We start from the raw sequence: 23,176 nt of genomic DNA, 5'->3' as shown, positions 1-23,176 counted from the left end.
TAATGGGAAAGGGACCACTTCCAAACAAATCCTTGTTTCAACATCAGAAAATTTGGGAAGGGCAATAAAAGAAAATCCATTGAAATGTGCTCGCTGCAGATTTCCTCATCGCTCAGAGAAGGCTAGAATGGATATTACAATATAATCCCCTCCACCCCTGAGTACTCTTAAATGCTTTTTAGACTACAGGGAGCAACAGGGAAAAGATCAGAGCAAACGATTCAAAGGGAAGGGAGGTCAGCAAGTGAATCCTGCATCAATTGAGGGCTTTTAAGTAGGAATTGGCTGGGACTGTAATACCCGGCTTGGTCTAGGCTTGGCACATCTCCAAAGTCCCCAATGACTGGCTTAGAAGTTCGCCCAATTCATAAGGTGAGGGAGGGGAGTTCCTGTTCCTTTCAAAGTCCTCAAGTCCTGCAGTTATATCTGCTGACCTTGTCCAATGGTGTCGTGGCCCCAGTAATTGGGACTCTCCACATACATAACAAGGAATGAAAACGTCTATTGATTTTCATGGCAGAGGATAGAATTCTTGAAACTCTTATCCTACAGTCTCAGTGTTACCATTTATATTTGCTTTACTTTCCCCGCAGTGGAGTCCCAAAGGAACTGAAATGGTTCTCCTCTCCTCTACTTTATCCTGACAAATCCCCTGTAAGACACCGAAGGCTGACAGTAGGGTTGTCAGGTACCCCCAGGCAACTGGCAGAGAATGGGGGCATGGGGAACCTACTCAGTGGTGGGATCCAAAAATTTTAGTAACAGGTTCCCATGGTGGTGGGATTCAAACTGTGGCGTAGCGCCAATGGGGCTGGGCGGGGCACGACAAAGGTGTGGCTGGGCATTCCGGGGGCGGGGCTTTCCTGGGCGGGGCTGTGGCAAGGACGCAGCCGCTGCGCCGGTCCTTGGGTGGGAAACAAATGCATGCAGGCGCAGGCTGCCACGCACGCCGGTGCACCTCCTGCTAGACTGCTTCAAGTTCTGCGCGCTACTGCTGAGAGGAGGGGCGTAACTAAGGCAAAAATCATGCGGCAAGATCACCAATTGGTAACCCCCTCTCGGCACACACAAATAATTAGTAACCTACTCTCGGGAACCTGTGAGAACCTGCTAGATCCCATCTCTGAACCTATTGGCAGAAAACTGAGGCTTAGGCCTCTGTCGCCAGTGATGCGTTCATGTCACTTCCTGCATGCACCGGATGTGATGTCGTCACGACACGGCTAGTGTAGGAGCACTCTGGTATGGGACCAAAACTCTATGGTAGAAGCCATTTTACCATAGGGTTGTTTCCCCAGATACCAGAACATGATGATGCCACTTCCAGTGAGCACTGGCAGTGCACTTGTTGACAACGACAGAGACTTTGCCCCTTCCGCACATGCAGAATAATGCACTTTCAATCCACTTTCACAATTGTTTGCAAGTGGATTTTGCTGTTCCGCACAGCTGCAAAGTGCATTGAAAGTGGATTGAAAGTGAATTAGTCTGTACGGGCGGAAGGGGCCTTAGATCTGGGTTTGCTGCCAGTAAGTCTCCCCATCAGACAGCTGAACAGCACAGGGGGCGGGGAGGGGAGGGAATCATCACCCCTAGTTGGGGAAAAGCAACCCTGGCTGAGAATCCGTGGCTGGCCAAAGTCTCCCCACAAGCTTTCTTGGAGGAGTGGGAATTTAGACCTGAGCCTCCCAGATTAGAATTTGAGACTCCAACCACACTGAAACTACAAAAGAAAAAAAATCTTATTTTGTTTATGTCATTTTAATCCCACCCTTCCTCCTCATCCTCCAAGGAGTTCACGATGGTACACATGCTTATTCTACCATGTCAGTGGTGGGATCCAAAAATTTTAGTAACAGGTTCCTATGGTGGTGGGATTCAAACAGTGGCATAGCACCAATGGGGCTGGGTGGGGGACACGGGCGGCGCAATGGCGAGGCATTCAAGGCGGGGGGGCATTCGTGGGTGGGCTGTGGCAGGGACGCGGCCGAAGTGCGCTGATCCCTGGACAGGAGAAAGCGAATGCACGCGAAGCGTTACGGAGGCACCTTGCCACGCACGCCGGTGCACCTCCTGCTAGACTGCTTCAAGTTCTGCGCACTACTGCCGAGGAGCGAAGGAGGGGCGTAACTAAGGCAAAAATCACGTGGCAAAATCACCAATTGGTAACCCCCTCTCGGCACACACAAATAATTAGTAACCTACTCTCGGGAACCTGTGAGAACCTACTGGATCCCACCTCTGTACCATGTCGATATGAACTCTCCCAAGAGCCTTGTGGGAGAAATTAAGTTGACTGGCTAAAGTCATGCTCTGATATCTACGCTATGGTGGATGGCTGCAGCTTGGTGGTAGAGCAATAGCTTTGTATGTAGTTCCTGACATCTCCAGTTAAAAGAATTTAAGTATCTTGTGATGCAAAAGACCTTGACCTGAGAGAGCCATTCAAGTCAGAGAAGAGATTCATGTGTACATGTAGGAAATTTGAACTAGGCAGGCCAACCTCGGGGGAAGGCTAGGTGAGACCCAGCGTGGTACTTTGGTTAAGAGCAGGTGGATTCTAATATGGAGAACCGGGTTTGATTCCCCACTACTCTGCCTGAGTGGCAGAGGCTTATCTGGGGAACCAGATGTGTTTCTGCACTCCTACACTCCTGCTGGGTGACCTTGGGCAAGTCACAGTTCTTCAGAACCCTGTCAGTCCCACCTACCTGACAAGGTGTCTGTTGTGGGGAGAGGAAGGGAAAGGAGCTTGTAAGCCACCTTGAGTCTCCTTACAGGATAGAAAAGTGGGATATAAATCCAAACATTTCTTCTTCTCAGAAATCTCTCAATTATCACTGCTTTCCAGTTGACAGGGATCAGTTCCCTTCTCGAAAATGACTGCTTTCTGGAGTGGCACTATTGAAGTCCCTCCCCTCCCCAAACTCCGCTCACCTCAGGATCAACCCCTCCCCCCAAATCGGCTGGAATTTCCGAACTTGGAGTTGGAAACCCTAATTTAAGCAAGAGTTGTCAGGTCCTCCCAGCCAATGTTGGGTGGTGGGGCGAAAGCAGAGGTGGGATCCAGCTGGTTCTCACCAGTTCCCGAGAGTGGGTTACTAATTATCTGTGTGTGCCGAGAGGGGGTGACTAATTGGGTCTGCTTTTCCGTTAGAAATTCCATTAGGTCCAAAAATCATGAAGTCCTGTTGTTTCCTATGTGGCTGGTTAGCGAAGGTAGAAAACGGGATCATTCTCCCTGTTGGGCTGTTTTAAAAACATGTTTTAGAAATATGGTAAAGTTCCTTGTTTAAGGAAAGTATCCTCCTTTTGATTTCTAGATACAAAATTAAGTATTTGAAAGTATTAAGTGTTTGACAGGCAGTCAATTAGAGGAGAAGTAGTTGTTTCTGTTGGCAGTAGACGATAGGACTTGCTAGAATGAGTTTAAATTATGGACAGAAAGATCCCAGCTGGAAATTAGGAACTTTTTTTTTTTACAGTAAGAGTTTTTTACAGTAACAGAGAAATTATTAATGCCCTGCCCCTGGAATGCCCAGCCACACCCCCGTCGTGCCCCGCCCAGCCCCATTGGCGCTACGGCACTGTTTGAATCCCACCACCATGGGAGCCTGTTACTAAAATTTTTGGATCCCACCACTGGGCGAAAGGTTGTCAATTCCAGGCCAGGAAACTCCTGGAGATTTGGGGGTGAATTTCTGCAGACTTGAGATGTGTAATTCTCTGGGATCCCCGGGTCCTGTCTGTAGGCCGACATCCCTGATTCAGCCTTAGCTGTGATCTGATGAAGTTACAGGCACAAAATGGCACGATAAGCCCGGCGCTCATTAGCTACTTCGTAATAGAATAATAGTATTTGTCTAAATTACACTGTTAAAGAATGTTGTTATAAGGCTGTTCTACATGCTAGATGTGTTTCTGTATGTGAATACAGAATTTTATTCATGCACTTTCATATATGTTGGTGATGGATTCCACTCACCCTTAAAGGGGTAGTTCCTTTTTAGATATGAGTAAAGTAAGTTTGCTAGGCTATACATGGATCACTGGTTTATTTTAACTGTTGATAGCCTGGTTAGAGATTGCTACTTGCAGTTTCCATCCATAAATTGAACACATCTCTCAGGTGTTAATCGGCTGAATATACCTCTCTGGATTCTTCAGAGTTTACCTGGCGCTTCCAACATTACCAGTCCACTTATTATGACTCAGTATTCATAACTTGCCAGGAATCATACATGCCAAAGCCAAGGAAGGAATAGTAGTGATGTAATTCTGATAATGCAAGGACGGGTCATTGATCCTCGTAAACTTGACTAGTGGGGGACATGCGACACTTTTGTCTGGCCAAATGTATCATCCTGTATTGCAGTTGGGAGATGGAGAGAGTTCAGCAAATAATAATGCAATTAGCCTCTTGCTAATTAGAAATGTCAAAGTTTTCTCCCTGTTTTGCATAAGAACATTGGGGCAGCCCATCTGTCACTGCCTCTGAAGCACTCCTTCATGCCAAAAGGGGACTGTTTTGAACAGCATTCTGGGAGACTGGAGAAACTCAGGAAATGTTTAAGAGGGATGCAGATTCAGTGAGAAAGGATCTGTTCCTGTGGCCACGGACAAGGAGCGTGTGTGTGGATGTGCAGGCATGCCAGCAGTGCATCTCTATTCATTGAGAAGAAGAAGAAGAGTTTGGATTTATATCCCCCCTTTCTCTCCTGCAGGAGACTCAAAGGGGCTTACAATCTCCTGGCCCTTCCCCCCTCACAACAAACACCCTGTGAGGTAGGTGGGGCTGAGAGAGCTCCGAGAAGTGGTGACTAGCCCAAGGTCACCCAGCTGGCGTGTGCGGGAGTGTACAGGCTAATCTGAATTCCCCAGAGAAGCCTCCACAGCTCAGGCGGCAGAGCTGGGAATCAAACCCGGTTCCTCCAGATTAGATACATGAGCTCTTAACCTCCTACGCCACTGCTGCTCCTGACAGAGAGTTTCGCCCAAGAAACTATATAACAGCAAAAACACGAAAATGTGGCAGAAAAGTACCAGTAAACAAACCAACCTACTACTCTACTGCTACCGGCAATAACATGATCCAAAAAACAATTTAAAGTGTTCCTTTAATAAAGTGTCTATAAAGTGTTTAGAACCATCAAGTGAATATGTGCACAATATACAATGCACGTCCACATACAGTAGGGACTGAACACCCCAAATATGCAGCAACGTACATGCAAATATACAATCACAAACATGTGTCTATACACACTATATAGAACAAATGCAAGTTTCTGGAAAGATGACACAGGGATATTTAAATCTTCAAAAAATATCAAGACTCTGGTAACCTTCCTGTTGTGCAGTGGCATGACCATCTCCTCAATATTATTTCTTGCATGCCCGTAATGGGATTATTCAATTCAATCATATTATTTCATAAACTTGTATGTATTCCCGGTGTGTCTTTGGGCTGAGCCTCAAATTATTATCATGTGGAGGTACAGTTCTATAATTTTAAATTTCACCCTCTATTCTCAATGCCTGTTGAGAGAACTTAGCCCCACCCCCCAAAAAAACCTGCTTCCTTTCTTAGCCTCCCCATTTCCCTCCCAGTAATCTTAGTGGTTATTAGCAACAATAGCAGATAACAGCATTTTTCAAAATAAGTATGATTGCCACCTTGACAGGATTCCTTTAAAAGATTCCCACTGTTTGACAACCAATTTCTCCCCCCCTTTGGGTTACTTTGGACAGTAATTTAACACAGTTTTCATTGTTCTCATATTTTCCTTTTTTTTAAAAAAAAAAAAAGACGTACATATTGGCATCCCCAAACGGCTACTATCAGCAGAGACAGTGACAAGACATTTAATTGTGTGATTTATCGTGTTTCTCTACAACGGCTGCTTCCTCTACAGTTCATACATCTATAAACGACCCAGCGCAGCATTTCCAGATTATCCCGATGTAACAGTTGGTTTACGCACAGTGCCCCAAACGGACAAAAACGCTTTAAAAGAAACAGTTCTGATAGGCATGCCCTTATCTTTTTCAAAAATAATATACTCTGCTTTATCAGTATCTTTGTGATGGAAGCGGAAAGCTATGATGTATGTAGAATAAGCCTAGGTCTGGCTTCCCTCTTATTTTTCTTGCTTCAAAAAAGAAGAAGAACCAAAGGAATCTCTGGCTCATGGTGGCCAAAAATAAAGATGTCTGCCTTGATCCAAAATTCTGGGCATGCAGCAATTATTTGAAAATAAGGATCCCATTATTTGAAAATCAGGATCTCAAAAGTTGAAAATAAGGATCTCAAAAGTTGAAAATAAGGATCCCATAAGAAAGGGCAGGATAAATGCAGCCTTCAATTACTTGGCAGCAGTGGCGTAGCGCCAAGGGGACAGAGTGGTGAGGGTCCATAACTTAGCAAAGAATGGGAGATGGGGCACCCCCTTTGAGGGTCCATAACTTTGGACCCCCTGAACCAAACTGCACCAAACTTGGGAGGTACCATAAGGACAGTTTCCAGATGATACCCTGAAATTGTGGTGCCAATACATCAAAAATGTGCCCCCCCGGAGGAACATCCCAGAAATTTTCCCAAGAATCTTTGTTCTGCATTGAGTTTTCTGTATTGCTGTCCATGGGGGTTGCAGGCTGGGGGGGGGGCATTTCTGAAGGCACAGTCTCAAAACTGTCAGGGTCTCATCAGGAGACTGCCCTGCCCAGGTTTGGTGCAGTTTGGTTTAGGGGGGCCAAAGTGATGGACCCTCAAAACTGTAGCCCCCATCTCCTATTAGCTCCCATTGGAAACAATGGGGGATGGGGCACCCCCTTTGGGAGTCCTTAACTTTGGACTCCTTGAATCAAACCTCACCAAACTTGGGGAGTAGCATAAGGACCGTCCCCTGATGATATGCTGAAATTATGGTGCTGATATGTCTAAAAATGCACCCTCTGCAGGCACCAATATCCTGGTGCAAAAAAAAAATTTGGTTAAGTGGTGGAGTGGGAAGCAAATTGCCCGGGCCTCCAACTTAGGTGCCTTTGCCTAGGGAGCTACAGTTTTCCGCATTGACTGCCTTCTGCAGTTACACCCCTGGCCTGAGCCCAATGTACGCTAGCTATTCTACTGAACATCAGCACGGCTATCCCTGAAACTGATTTCTGATCGCGCATTTATTTAAATCAGAACTCATGTTAACTAATTACGCTGGATTTATGCACCTGTAAAATGAGAGAAATAATCAAAATATGGCTCCAACAAGTTTGGGCTTTTTGTCTGTGAGGGGAATAAAAACCAACTCAATGATCCACCCCAGAGATTCATTTAATAGGACTGAGTGATTTTTTTGCCTTTCATTAATTAATCAGGATGGCCTCTGTGGACTTCTGGCGTTATTCTCTTTGCTCAAGCAAAGCCGGCATTTTCACATGCTCACTTCTCGCCATTTTGCTAGAAAGACATTTTCATAAGAACATAAGAACAAGCCAGCAGGATCAGACCAGAGTCCATCTAGTCCAGCTCTCTGCTACTCGCAGTGGCCCACCAGGTGCTTTTGGGAGCTCACATGCAGGAGATGAAAGCAATGGCCTTCTGTGGCTGTTGCTCCCGAGCACCTGGACTGTTAAGGCATTTGCAATCTCAGATCAAGGAGGATCAAGATTGGTAGCCGTACATCGACTTCTCCTCCATAAATCTGTCCAAGCCCCTTTTAAAACTATCCAGGTTTCTGTAGTCAACAGGCATACACAACAGACATCCATCTCTGCAGCTCTTCAGGCACGCATATTTGCAAGACCACCTCTCCCTGTAATTATCCTCCCTGACCTGGATGACCCAGACCAGACCAGTCTCATCAGATCTTGGAAGCTAAGCAGGGTCGGTCCTGGTTGATACTTGGATGGGAGCCCACCAAAGAAGTCCAGAATTGCTATGCAGAGCCAGGCAGTGCCAAACCACCTCTGTTCATCTCTTGCTTTCAAAACCCTCCGAGATCTCCGTCAGCTGGCAGTGACTTGATGGCATTTGCCACCACCATATGTACTGGGGGTGTCCAACACTGATGCTTTAGATGTTCATGGACTACTATTCCCATCAGCCCCTTGGCCATTCCATGCCAGCAGGGGCTGATGGGATTTGTAGTCATGAACATCTGAAGCCCCAGAGTTGGACACCTCTGATGTGTCCTGCTAACTTGGAATATTAGCAGGACACCTGCTAACTTGGAATATTAGATTGGACTGCCCTGAAGAGGGCATCTACATGCCAGATGAGATCTCTCTGTAGGTATGGCAACCTCAGGATGGTGGCTGGAAGTCTCCTGGGCTTACAACTGATCTGCAGATGACAGAGATCAGCTCACTTGGGGGGGAATGGTTGCTTCGGAAGGTGGGCTCTGTGGCATTCGACCCAGCCCCTCCCCAAACCCCACTCTCTCCAGGCTTCACCCCCACCCCAGGTATTCCCCAACCTGGAACTGGCAACCTTACCTCTCTGAGGCAGATTCCGCATGGGCCAAAAACAGTGGTGTGAAAACAGTGTAAACTTTTTTACACCCTTTTAAATCATTTTATACCAGTTTCACACCGTTTTCACACTGCTGTTTTTGGCCAGTGCGGAATCTGCCTCAGTGAACACAAGAACTGTTTCTTCCAAGAGCCAGCATCATGTAAGGGTTAAGAACAGCAGATTCCAATCTGGAGAAATGGGTTTGATTCCCCACTCCTCCGCATGAAGCCTTGGGATTATCACAGTTCTCTCCGAACTCTTGTCAGCCCCACCTACCTCACAAGGTGCCTGTGGGGAAGGGAAGGCGATTGAAAGCCACTTTGAAACTCCTTAAAGGTAGAGAAAGGAGCGGGGGGGTTGGAAAATCAAACTGGAACCTCCGGATTGGAGTCTGCTGCTCTTAATCACTACGTTGCGCTGGTTTTCTCTGGAGTCAGGGATCAGGAAGTGTTCCTCCGAAGTCAGCACAAGCTTGCAATACAGCTCCCACCATCTAATCCCATTTTAGAATACAGTCTCATAAATCATGAAGACTCGTTTCTATTTTTTTTTCCTCCCAGTGTGTTATAAAGAGGTCTCTCTCACACACACACCAGTAGTAATGGACTTGCATTCCAGGCCAGCTGCCTTTGTCCCTAGTAAAGTATATCTATTTTCCATTCTGTGATTTGGCTTGGGCAGAAAACTTATGGACGGTGCTCTGAGCTCCCTGGGATGAAAATTTAACCATCTATCAGAGCAGCTACTGAGCACACTATGGTGTACCTGTAAACTACCCCAACTTGGATGACCCAGCCTGATTCTGTTGGAACTCAGAAGCTAAGCAGGGTCCATTGTCTCAAAGTGACTTACACACTCCTTCCCCTCCTCTCCCCACAATAGACATTTTTGAGGTAGGTGGGGCTGAGAGAGTTCAGAAAGAACTGTGACCGGTCCAAGGTCATCCAGCAGGCTTCATGTGGAAGAGTGGGGAATCAAACCCACAGCTCTTCACTATTACAGCACACCTAACACAATCAATTCTGAATTCTCAATTCTGTCAGACAGCATTACATATTGGCAGTAAACACTAAGAAAGGATATCAAACAACTGAACAACTTCTGGAAATCATCCAAACAGATGGAATGATGGACTTTAAAAGAGATATCATTTTTGTTTATGTGTTATTCCTCTTATTAATTATCGTGGTAGGATTGTATGTTTTGATGTACATGTCAAAGCAATCACGAAGCACATCTGATCAGCGAATTGCTGAATTTTTGCATGATAGTTCTTAAGAACATAAGAACATAAGAACAAGCCAGGTGGATCAGACCAGAGTCCATCTAGTCCAGCTCTCTGCTACTTGCAGTGCCCCACCAGGTGCCCTTGAGAGCTCACATGCAGGATGTGAAAGCAATGGCCTTCTGCGGCTGTTGCTCCCGATCACCTGGTCTGCTAAGGCATTTGCAATCTCAGATCAAAGAGGAACAAGATTGGTAGCCATAGATCGACTTCTCCTCCATAAATCTGTCCAAGCCTTTTTTAAAGCTATCCAGGTTAGTGGCCATCACCACTATTATTTCTTACAGGATAATATTTTTTAAAAGAATACGATAACGTATGTAGGCTATGTATTTTCCTCTAGGAAATATCAAACCTGGGAAGCAATAAGTGGATTTGGACTTATGCATCTATTAAGTTAATGATCCTTACAATTTTCTTCTTTCTGCAAGAGGTTTGCAAAAACACCGCCTGTCCTCTATGTCTAATGTGGAGCCAGTAGCCAGAATTCAGTGAGGTCTTATCCTTGTTTACCTAATGAAAGCAAGGCAGGGGTTCTACCGAACCTGGGTCATACAGGAAATCCTTCAGTATGGCAATTTATCATGTGGTCCAATGATGAGGATCACGTGTAATCATAAGCAGGACCAAGATGTTTCATTATGGGCCATCACTGTTGATGGGACTTAATATAAAACAGCAGCATGGGAAGTAGCTTTCAAGGCCTCAAGGACCTAATGTAGTAGTAGTAGTAGTAGTAGTAGTAGTAGTAGTAGTAGTAGTAGTAGTAGTAGTAATGGTGGTGGTGGTGGTGGTGGTGGTGGAGGAGGAGGAGGAGGAGGAGGAGGAGGAGGAGGAGGAATTTGGATTTATACCCCAACTTTCTTAACCACAAAATGGCTTACAAACTCCCTCCCTTCTTTCCACAACAAATACCTTATCAGGTAGGTATGGCTGAGAGAGTTCTGAGAGGACTGTGACCTTGGGCTAGTCACAGTCCTCTCAGAACTCCCTCAGCCACACCTAGGACCAGGGAAACAAATCCAGTTCCACCATTCATGTGGAGGAGTGGGGAATCAAATTCAGTTCTCCAGCTTGGAGTTCACCTGCTCTTAACCACTTCGCCATGCTGGCTCTCAGGTTAAAGGCTAGCCTAGTGAGTAGAGTTGTGAACTCCAGATTGCAAACTTTCTGAAGATTTGTGGGTGAAGACTAAAAGGATGGAGTTGGGGGTGGGAGGGAGGGAGGGCAGCATGGACATGATCCCATGGACAGCGGTAACCTCTGGGAGATACCTTCAGATCCCCAAACAACAGAGACTATGCCGTTGTGGTTGTGGATCTCCTGAAACCATATCCCATATTCTCCTGGAATGTCATCTTCATAGCAGCCTGCGTGTGATTTTAATTTATCCTTTGCTGCTTCCAAGGCTTCATTATTCTAAATTCCAGACCACTTGTTTTTTGCTGAGTGATTGTAGTGGCTAAGTTTTTGGAAAACATTTTAAATACCAATATTTAATGTCTAAATGTAAATAATCTGCAATCTTTTATGCCATTAAAGGTTAAACTAACTAACTGTGATCCCATGGAATTCTCCCTCTGAAGCTGCCATTTCCTCCTGGTGAACTGACCTCGTAGTCTAGAAATCCGTTGGAATTCCAGGAGAACTTCACCCCCCTCCACACAAACACTGGAGTTCGATAATCCTACTAGCAAGCTACCTTGGACTGTACATATGCTCAGCACTTAAAACATTCTTCTGGCCCAAAAGTACAAATATGCAATATTAGCACCCCTAATTGTACTTAACGAATTCTAAACTGGCCAAGTTTGGTATAAACCCTGGAGATCAGCCTTCAGCCTTAAGAACATAAGAACATAAAAACATAAGAACTAGCCTGCTGGATCAGACCAGAGTCCATCTAGTCCAGCATTCTGCTACTCGCAGTGGCCCACCAGGTGCCTTTGGGAGCTCACATGCAGGAGATGAAAGCAGTGGCCTTCTGCTTCTGCTGCTGCCCCTGAGCACCTGGTCTGCCGAGGCATTTGCAATCTGAGATCAAGGAGGATCAAGATTGGTAGCCATAGATCGACTTCTCCATAAATCTGACCAAGCCCTTTTTAAAGCCTTGGTCAACAGAGCACAACCTTCTGCATGTTGTATTTTAGCTTCAAGCTTCCAGCCCCCTCTCCTACTTTCCTGTAGGCCAAGATTCAGAAACGAACCATCCTTACTCCCAGGTGGGGGGCCTTGCACTCAGCCGCTACGACTCCCGCACTGTCATCTCGAGTGTCATCCAAATCGAGCCCAAGCGGCAAGAGATCAGCAAGATTGCCAGAGTATACTCCGATAAACATTGGTGGGTGGAATTATTCTGAAAGGCTGTCAAGTAAAGAGCAATTCATTGAAGATGACTTATCATCAGCCGAGTTTCTGATATCCCAATTATCCTCTTCAAAAACAACGATCTAGGTCATCGGCGCAGTAGAAAGCACTCGCTCTGGGGAAGCGTTGTGAGACAATGTTAAACAGTGGGCTGAACAGAAAGAGTTATGACACACACCGAGCGCAGACACCCATATGCCAACTGAGTCACGGAATATGTTGATGTTAAAAATAGATTCTGTTGAGACTCTCCGGGCTGGTGGTGGTTGTGACAGATCACCTCTCCTCTGGAAATGAGGAAACGATCAACATACACACGGGCTTACACAAACAACAGCCGTGCTCATATCACAGTGGAGGAACATCATCAAGGGAAGAAGTGGCAGCAACAGAGGTGGCACCAATGTTTTGGTGCACAAGGAAGGGAATGAAAATGGCTCGCTCACATACCCTTATTGTTTAATATCCGGAATAACTAACCATAAGAACATAAGAACAAGCCAGCTGGATCAGACCAGAGTCCATCTAGTCCAGCACTCTGCTTCTCGCAGTGGCCCACCAGGTGCCTTTGGGAGCTCACATGCAGGATGTGAAAGCAATGGCCTTCTTCTGCTGCTGCTGCTCCTGAGCACCTGGTCTGCTAAGGCATTTGCAATCTCAGATCAAGGAGGATCAAGATGGGTAGCCATAGATCGACTTCTCCTCCATAAATCTGTCCAAGCCCCTTTTAAAACTATCCAGGTTAGTGGCCATCACCACCTCCTGTGGCAGCATATTCCAAACACCAATCACAAGTTGCGTGAAGAAGTGTTTCCTTTTATTAGTCCTCATTCTTCCCCCCAGCATTTTCAATGAATGCCCCCTGGTTCTAGTATTGTGAGAAAGAGAGAAAAGTTTCTCTCTGTCAACATTTTCTATCCCATGCATAATTTTATAGACTTCGATCATATCCTTTTTGATATGTGGCGACCAGAACTGAACACCATTTGCTGTGTCACATCATGTTTCATCAGGCTTTAGTGGTAGGGTTAGCTTTGACCAAGAACATCCATGAGCCAAGCATGAAGATGTGGAAACTGCCTGTTCTTCAGATTGCTAAATGCGTTTTCCACATGTTCTCTTCTTCCACATGGGGGAGGGCCCCCGGCTATGTGGTAGAGCATAGGTGTCAAACTCGTGGCCCTCCAGATGTTATGGACTACAGTTCCCATCATCCCCTGACAGCTGGCAGGGGATGATGGGAACTATAGTCCATAACATCTGGAGGGCTGTGAGTTTGACACCTGTGTCAGGTAGACCATATGTTTAGCATGCAGGAGGTCCCAAGTTCAATCCCCAGCATCTCCAGCTAAAAGGACCAGGTAGCAGGTGATGGAAAAAGTAGACAGTATTGATTCTGATGTAGTACGAGTCAGACTCAGCGTTAAGGCAGCATCACATGTTCCCGTTCCTGCTGAATCCAGACATTCATTCATTCATTTATCCATCCATCCATTCATTCATTCCATTTCTAACCTACCCTTTTCTAACAGAAGCCAGGCTGAGGACTAACAACCACATAGACAAATCATTCAAAATCAATCATAGCGTCAATATATCATAATATATTAAATAATTAAAACCCAGATTGATTCTTGGATATTTGACTATTCTCGACATAACAAACAAGGAATTGTTGAGCCAGCGGGAATTTGCCTTTCCCCCCCCCCCCCTTCTCCATATTCAGCAACTGCCAACAAGTTTTATGAGGTAGCTGTTGGGATATTGTGGGTAAGTAACAGATGAGGAGCATAGTGTTTAAGGGAAAGAATGGGGAAGACGTACATCTGGGGCTTTATATAAAATAAGGTTATTGGTCCAAAAAGTTCCATATTCTCTATTCTGATTGGTCCTATCTGCTCTAGCATCTCAAGCGGAGAAAATTATTTCCTGACAGATGATACCTGAGATCTTTTTTGAGTGAACTATATGCTGCCACAATACCAAGAGTTGACTTTGGAACCATCTGCATACAAGGCAACTGGCTGTATCCCTGAGGTACTCTAGCCATTTGACTCTTAGGCTCCTTCCGCACATGAAGAATAATGCACTTTCAAACTGCTTTAAATGCTCTTTGAAGCTGTGTGGAATAGCAAAATCTACTTGCAAGCAGTTGTGAAAGTGGTTTGAAAACGCATTATTCTGCCTATGCAGAAGGGGCCATTGCTACATAGAATCATAGAGTTGGCTAAGGACCATCAAGTCCCACTCCCTGCCATGCATGAATACACAATCAAAGCATCCTTGACAGATAGCTATCCAGCCTTTGTTTAAAACCTCCAAAGGAGACTCCACCCAATTCGAGGCAGCATATTCCACTGTCAAACAGACCTGACTGTCAGGAAGTTCCTCCTAATGTTTAGGGGGAATCTCTTTTCTGTACCTTGAACCCATTACTCCTGGTCCTAGTCTCTGGAGCAGCAGAACACAAGCTTGCTCCCTCTTCAACATGACATCCCTTCAAATATTTAAACATGGCTATCATGTCACCTCTTCACCTTCTCTTCACCAAGCTAAACATACCCAGCTGCTCCTCATAGGACATGGAATCCAGACCTTTTGACATTTTGGCACCCTCCTCCGGACCTGTTCCAGTGTGTCAATATCCTTGAACTGTGGTGCCCAGAACATAATTTTTTTCATTAAAATTACATTGACTAATTTCCATTGTCATGTTTTCAGAAACAAGTGGTTGTTTTCTGAGAGGTAGAAATTGTTGCCACAATAGCCTAACTGTGAGAATATTTTGTGATGCTATTTTTCCCATACCTGGGATTTTTTTCCTCAGACAACATCACTTGCGTGGATGTCCCCAGTCAATCAAGAAGCACATAATAAACCTTATGATGGAACCTAGCAACTAGACATAGTGTACCTGTTGACATTGATGATATAAAAGGAATTCAGGTGAAAGAGGATTAAGAAGAGGAGGAGGAGGAGGAGGAGGAGGAGGAGAGAGGAGGAGAGTTTGGATTTATAACCTGCTTTTTTCTCCTGCAAGGAGTCTCAAAGGGGGTTACAAACGCCTTTCCCTTCCTCTTCTCACAACAGACACCTTGTGAAGTAGGTGGGGCTGAGAGAGTTCTGAGAGAACTGTGACTAGCCCACGGTCACCCAGAAGGAAGGCAGGAGTGAGGAAACAAATCTGATTCACCAGACAAGACTTTGCAGCTCAGGCGGAGGAGTGGGGAATCAAACCTGGTTCTCCAGATTAGAGGCCACCTGCCCTTAACCACTACACCACTCTGGCTCTCAAGGAGAAAGTAAGCCATTTAAAAAAAAATCAAAATGGTGGAAGGGGCCCTTTTCAGTGCTATCAAACATGTTCACAAAACACAGTGACTGCTTTGGATCAGCCCGAATTTTTATGTGAAATTCCTCACCTAGAAATGTGGTCAGATTAGCCGATGAAAGAATCACCTGCTGGGCTGGTGAAATTCAACATGGTTTTAGGTGTGGGTTAAGTCCCGTCAAGTCGCTTCTGGCTCTATAAACCAATGTCCTCCAAAACGACCTCCAACATGTGACCAAAGGGCAATAGCCTCAGTTTCGTCAGAGATCAGTACCGTCGGAGAAACTGGCAACTTTAGAGACTGGATCATACAAGATCGCATTCCTGCTGGGCCCCTACACTTATTCCTACTCCACATTCCCCATATTCTGCTACCAAATCTCTAGGAATCTTCCAAGCTGGAGTAGGCAACTTTACATCTTCCTGCCTTTACCCACAGCACTTGGTGTAGAGCAGTGATGGCAAACCTTTTCAAGACCGAGTGGCCAAACTGCAACCCAAAACTCACTTATTTATCGCAAAGTGCCAACATGGCAATTTAACTTGAATACTGAGGTTTTAGTATAGAAAAAACTGTTGGCTCAAAGGCGCACGTTACTCGGCAGTAAGCTTGGTGGTAGTTGGTGGCTTTGCTTTGAAGCAACTGTGCAATGCTTCGAACAGGTGAATCACGACCCTAGGAGGGTTTACTCGGAAGCAAACCCCATTGCCAGCAACCAAGCTTACTCCCAGGTAAAGGATCACGCTTTCATTCTTCCCATGAAAATCAGTAGGGTTTAACAGCACTTAACAGGGTTACCTACACTGCTTCCCCAAAACTAGGTCTTAGGTTTAATGCTAATAATCTTCCTGAAATAATTACACTATTATCACATGACGAACTCCGTGCACGCGTGCCCACAGAGAGGGCTCTGAGTGCCACCTCTGGCATCCGTGCCATAGGTTCACCACCACTGGTGTAGAGGTTTACCATTTCTGCACATGGAGGCTCCATTTAACACTCATGCATAACTCAATGACTCAGCTGTACTGAAATCAGGGGAATTCCAAGCTTAAAAAGCCGAAGAAGTAGACTATTATGAAGAAATCTCATTGACTTTCTTCCAATACAAATTAGAAGCACTGGGGATAAAATTTTGTTCACAGTGCTTGATGAGAGCCATGGGGGACACAGTGAACTATAGAAATCTCAGCGTAACAGAAATTCTCAGATATTATTGCCCGATAGGGGTGGGATTTGATTACTGACTTCATTGTCCCAAGATTGTTGAGTAGCTGATTATTTCAGAGAAATGAACAATCATCGTATTGGCCTATACCAGGGGCTCTCCAGATATTCATGGACTACAATTCCCATCAGCCCCTGCCAGCATGGCCAATTGGCAGGGGCTGATGGGAATTGTAGTCCATGAACATCTGGAGAGCCGCAGGTTGCAGACCCCTGGCCTATACAATAGGATGATTGATTTATTTTTATTTATTAGACTTATTATACTGCCCACCCCTGAAGGTGGTGTACAAAAGATAAAAACCAATAAACTCAAAATCAGATAGTTAAAACCAAGTTAATTAAATTCAACAACAGCAAACCAAAAAAGCCTAAAGTCAGATGGCAACCTGAAGAAACCTCCTATCCCTCAGGGAGGGGGCCGGCACAGCAAGCAGGCAGTGTGATGGTATGTGGGGGGTAGCGGGGGAGGCAATCAGCAACTAGCCCCCCTCCAAAAGGCCAGTGGAACAACTCGATTTTACAGGCCCTGCGGAACTGTCCAAGGTCCTGCAAGGCCCTGATGGCTGGAGGGAGGGTGTTCCACCAAGCAGGGGCCAGGGCAGTAAAAGTCCTGGCCCGGGTAGAGGCTAGTCACATCATTGAAGGGCCAGGGCCAGGGACCACCAGCAGATTTGTCTCTGTAGAGCGGAGAGGCCGATTAGGGACGTGCAGGGAAAGATGGTCCCTGAGGTATGAGGTTCCCAGGCTGAAAAGGGCCTTAAAGGTTAAAACCAACACCTTGAAGGTGATCTGGTAATATGCATGTGCATCCATACATTACACACACATACACACACACACACGTATGCAATGCATTTCCAACAGCCCAGATGAAGGACCGCTATTTACAGACTCCTACAAATAAAAAATCCTGTGCTTGTCAAATGAAGGACCTCCATTGGTGAATGTGTTTTTTGACCATTCTAAATATGAGGCAGGAAGGGAAAGGTTTCTGACTAAACGGATAGGTAAATATGCTGCTTTTCCAGATACTGCAAAATTAAGGTTGCTTCTTAACGGTCTGAATCAAAACTGTGTCATAGATGTGGCAAAGTTCTGTTTTGCATTTTGTTGTTAAAGTTTTTAGAAAACTGTATATGGCCTATGGGCTGTTAAACTCAAATAAACCATGAACTATGTACATACGTATGTTTGTGTGCATACATGTATGTCTCTCTGTGTGTGTGGACAGACGGACGGATTTCTGCCATCCTGGATAGACCCTGATCTTCATTTTCCCTGCAACAACATCAGGCTGGGTTCTCACATATTGACCCGTTGCTCAGTGCTGATAGGTGACGACTTGTGAAACACTCATCAAACACCCAGCAACACAAACAGAACCGTCCCATCTGGCTCGATCTCACACACAAACGCTTCCCAGAGGAGGCAATTCACACATTCAGCCAAAAGCCATCCAGTGATAAGCTGCCTACAGATGAGATATCGAGTGACAGAACGCACGTGCAAATTAACCACTGGTGTTTACTTCTGTGATGTAAGTCACAGATCTCACGAGTCAGTAGCCTTCTCCAGGGAAGGCTCCAATGAACCAAAAGAATGCATCCATAGACTATACTAACCACATAACTGTCTTGGTAGCTCTCCTTTTAACCGTGCAAGAAAAAAAAAGATGTCGGAAGGGTTAAACAGTTCACACTGATCATAATAAAATCTGTTTTACTGTATAGTAAACATAAGACTATGACGCTTTGAGAGCTTCTTGAAAAAAAATTTTTATATTGTCCTCTTTTTACTGGAAGACACGGGCTTAATTCCATTTGACACTGGATTTGAAGTGGATAAGGAAGTTCCTGTATTGAGTTTTGGCTTTACGAAGCCCATTAAAATCCCATCCGAAACAACAAGAAAAAAGAAAGCAACACTTGAAGTATTAAACTTCTCTGTAAGGGAGCAACCGAGAAACCACAACAGGGCTGAACACTGAGAAAAAGTACAATTCAGATTACAGGTTTTATACCTCCATAGAACTAAATGGAGCCAGCCCAAGAGACAAACCTGTCCAACTCTGTATCTGTTTGACCCAGAGGTTGTATTTAATTTCAAAGGAACTGCCTGTGCAATAAATAAATAAAACACAAATGCTTATGCGGGACACTTAAGACTGTATCCATATTCCAGGTTGATCAGAGGTGTGGGATATTCCTTGGGACCCCTTGGAAGCTCTGCTCCCTTGAATGTGTATTCTGCAGCTCACAACATCGCAGTGAAACATCTCTGGCTTCCCTGGCCCAGTTGACAGACTGCTGCTGTGACAGATAAGGTCTCCCCACCACTCCCAGTGAATCCTCAGCTCAATTTGAGATTAGCAGCTGGTCCGAGTCTAATGGGGTCACCATATCTCCCGGGATGCACAGGAGACACTGCCAGAGAGCCCCTCTTCTTTAAGGACTTGGCGTCCCAACTTTTCTGTCTAGCAGAACGCTATGTGCCAAGCGAAACCACACGTGCGGCGGCTCATGTGCTCTGTGGCTCTCGGGGCGGCTCTCTGCTGCATGTGAAATGAACGTCGTGACAGGTCACTGTTGATTTATACTGCACCACTTGCCGAGAATGCAATTGCCAGCCCTGGCCGGGCTCTGGGAGTTCCTGGCAAGCCGACGGGTCCCACTGGCTGACTTCCGAACCTGAACAGGGGAGGGCGTGATGAAGAGGAAGGTCTGGAGGGGAGAAAGGCTGGGCTGCACTTTTCAGGTCTGACAAAAGAGTTCCCAACATGCCCTTTCCGGAGCATCCCCCCAGTCCTAACTCTGTCGCCTTGCAGACGCCATTCGGCACACAAATAAAGTGCCTCTTTGTATAGGCCCAGAATTGGTTTTTTAAGATATTCTGTCTAGCCTCTGTTTTTTTTCCCCAGACTGCAGAGTACGCTCATTCATGTCCCTGCTTTCTACTACACTTCACCTCCCGCCCACCATGCCACGGTTTCGGCACTCTCCTCCGCAGCTGGCTTGTGACTTTGGCTTTCTCGCAGCATCCACATCTGGGCACCAGCGAGACAATGGGAGAGAGCAGGACCGGAGAAAGGGCGACGCCAAGAAACAAAACCCAGCTGATTTGGGTCCTGCAAAGGTGCTGAGTAAAGCTCAGAGCAGAATAAGAGAAGCGGTGTGGGGGGTTTATTTTTATTTTTTTGCACCAACATTTTCTCCTCTCCCCAACGCTGCCGTGCGATTCAAGTCCAGGAAAGGACAAAGCTACATTGTGCCGCAGCTCTGTAAGCTCTTTGTTACCCACGGACAAAAGTCTGCAAGTGCCCTGCCGGATGGGAATTTCGCCAACTGGCAAAGCTCCTTGGCCTTATTAAGGGCACCTCCTACCGGCCTTTGCACGAAGCAAGGCTTCCTATTTCCTCCCTGATCAGTCCCCTGCTAGGATGCTGAAGAGAGAGAAATCAGGACTTGATGGAGAAGGAGGGGTGTGTGTGTTGAGTTGATGGATGAACCCAGGCCGAAAAGAAGCCGCTCCCCCGCCCCCAAACGAAGGGGAGACGCCTCAAAACCTCCCCACCGGTGAAAATGCCGGAAGAAGGTAACTTGGTCTAATTCAGACATGCCAACAGAAAAAAACAAAACAAAACAAAATCGCCCTGCTCCCAGGAACTTGGAGCAAACTGTGCCCAGAAGCGGAAGCCTCAAGGGCTTGGGAGAAGCCCCTTCTGGCCAGAGGCAGGGAACGAAGGAATTAGAGGCAGGGAGAATAACGGTCCCACCAACCCGCCCTGCAAGGGAGGCCACCTGTTCGGATGTTATTTGGCCGCTCTCAAGCTCCAAAGCGCTTCGTGCGCGGAGGGCCACAAGCGGCGCGCATTCCCAGCACGTTTCGTGGGCGCATGTGGCACACGCCCATTCCGCCCTCCTCCAGCAAGGAAGCCTGCTGAGAAGGAGACCCGTCACCCGCCCCCCCCTTTCCTCCGAGAGACCCCTCTTCGCGACCCCCTTCCCGGGTCTCCCCCCACTCTGTCCCCGAGCATAGAGAGCGGGACGCCCCGGGAAGGAAGTCGCCCTGCGTGTCCAAGGCGCGCCTTGCCGTTCACCTGTTCGGTTCGGTCTCAGACCTTCCCCCGCTATATAGGAGCTCCTCGCGAGGAGGGGGGGATCCCCGCAGTCCTAGCAGGCGTGCAGCTCAGGACAACTTTTGAATCCCCCCCGCCCCCACACACACACACACAGCTTTCCACCCTGAGTAAACCCGCCTGGGGGCTGGAGCGTGCGTGCCCGTGCTGCGGGGAGCTTAGCATACATTGTTCGTCGGTGGCTTGCAATGGAACCGGCGTGTGCAATTGGAGGGGGGGCTGGGAGGGTTTCCTAGAATCCTTGCTTGGCCCACGGTCCTCCTCTGAGGAAAAAAAAACACATTCCTTTTTGGCCTGCCCTCTCCCCAAAACCCATCCCTTCTGCAAAGGCACCCAACAAGAGCTCCATAGCCAACGCTTCTGGGCGCGCACGCCTCTCTCTCTCTCTGCTACGGCTCCATCTCTCTCCCGCCCAGCTGTTTTGCACCGCACCGGGAAAAACCTCCCCGAGCCGCGATCCCCGAGCCCTCCGGCCAGCCTCCCCCGGCCTCGGATCCGTCGACACACAATCGGGCTTTGCCATGAACGAGAAAAGCGCCTCCAAAGGCGCGCCACCCCCGCCCTCCACCGGCGCAGCCATCCAAAGGAGTTGGGAGGCGCGACGGGGAAGGTCTCCTCTCCTGCAAACTGAAGGGACCAGGCGATCGTGCGCGACATCACAAACAAGGGGGCAGCTTCCCCTCCCCCCCAAAAAAAAGACACCCCCGTCTCCACCGTCCGAGCCACAGCGCTCTGAAACCACGGCCACTAAGAGGAGAGAGGGACCGGCCGCGCGTCGCCGTCCTGATCACCAAAAGACCACAAAGACAGACGTGTCCAAAGGGGCTTCTCCCGGGGAGTTGGCCCCCAAGCTCCGTCGCACACCCCCATTCCTGCTCGCCCCGACGCCTCCCGCGAGGGGGGCTGCAAACAACGCGAGTCCCTGGCCGGGCATCCACGGCGCGCAGGGCGACAATCGCCCCGGCGTTGAGCCGGAGCCAAGCCGGAGAGCAGCAAAGCGAGCGAGCCGGCGACCGAGCCAGGAACCTGGCCGCCACTTACCGGTGACTTGGAGCTGCAGGGAGACTCCGTAGAGCAAAAAAGCCAGCTTTGGTAACCAGACCCATCCAAGGCTATTCTCCATATTTCAGCCCCCCCACGCCTCCGAGAGATTTCGGGGTCCGGAGGGCCAGCCGCAAGCCAAATCCGCTGGGGGTGGGGGTGGGTGGGAGGGAGGGGGCTCTTCCCTTCGGTTCCCGGGGCTCCGGAGGCGCGAAAGTTACATTCAGTCCCGAAGCCGCCCCCTCCAAAAAAAAAGAAAGAAAGAAAGAAACGCACCCCCCAAAATCTCAGGCGGCTAACTCAAAGGGGAAGGAGGAGGGACGGGGGGGATCCCTCGGCGGGGGAACCATCCATGGGGGAGGCGAGCCCAAAAATGAAAATCCAGCCAAAAAAGAAGAAGAAGAGGAAGAAGAAGAATTAAAAAACGACGACTATATAGCCCAAGCCGGGATGCATCAAAAGAGGGGCGGCTGCTCCATCTCCGCTGGGGTCCGAAGTGGGAGAAAACCCAGGGCGCCGAGGATCCTACGGAAGAGACCAGCGGGGAAAGGGGGGCGGGGGTGTTATATTCCCCCCCTTCTTGCTGGGCAGATGTTCATCGCTATAGGGGGGAGCCCAGGAGGCGACGGGCTCTCACTTGTTACTGGTCCAGCCGTCTGCGGGAGGCGAGAGTCCGGGCTGGCCCAGCCATTGAGCCGGAGACGCGGCGGCAAAACGTGGAGCGCGGAGAGAGCAGCGAGCGAAAGGATCGGGCGGGGGGAGGGAGGGAAGAGCCGGCCGGGCAGGAGGAGGGAGGCAGGCAGGCAGGCAGGCAGGCAGGGAGGGGGGCTGGAGCTGCTCGCCTGGCAGCCGCTGGAGTCGCCCAGCCTGCCGAGCAGTGAGCTGCGATGCCCTCTGGAGGCCGAGCCGGGGAAGTCGCCCGCCTCCCTCCCTCCCTCCGCCCAGCCAGCCAGCCAGCCAGTCAGCCGCTCTCCAGGTGGAGATGCAGAGAGCCACAGAGCGGCTGGGATGGGGGGTCGCTTGAGCTTCTAGCAGAGGAGCCGCAGCCTGTCACGGCTCAGTCTGATCAGGCTGCGGATCCCTGGGAGGAAGACTCAGGTGGAGAGGAAGGAGCCGGATTCCCAGGCACTGCCTGCAAGCGCAGAACCTGAGCAGTCGTTCCTGCAGGACCAGGTCCAGAGGCTCAGGCAGAGCTTTCAGGCTGGGATCCGCAGCCTGGTCCAAGCTCTGAGATCCCCCAGCCAGGGTCGAGCTGCGAGACTCTTCGGCCTCTGGAT

The 23,176-nt window shown here is 48.0% G+C and overlaps 1 protein-coding gene across 1 annotated transcript in view; it reads right to left on the bottom strand.

Moving 5' to 3' along the window:
- The window catches only part of LOC125436946 (netrin receptor DCC-like), a 575,357-nt gene extending 552,776 nt beyond the window's left edge, over positions 1-22,581 (bottom strand). Inside the window, exon 1 of the mRNA XM_048504330.1 lies at positions 21,900-22,581. Within this exon, the coding sequence (XP_048360287.1) occupies positions 21,900-21,981 (82 nt within the window). The 5' untranslated portion in view covers positions 21,982-22,581. The remainder of the gene's footprint in view (positions 1-21,899) is intronic.
- Between the last annotated feature and the right edge of the window lie 595 nt (positions 22,582-23,176).

The sequence above is a fragment of the Sphaerodactylus townsendi genome, linkage group LG07 (genome assembly GCF_021028975.2).
Source record: "Sphaerodactylus townsendi isolate TG3544 linkage group LG07, MPM_Stown_v2.3, whole genome shotgun sequence".
NCBI classification, from domain to species: Eukaryota; Metazoa; Chordata; class Lepidosauria; order Squamata; family Sphaerodactylidae; genus Sphaerodactylus; species Sphaerodactylus townsendi.
The sequence above is the reverse complement of the archived record's forward strand: the minus strand, read 5'-3'. Positions and strand labels throughout refer to the sequence as shown.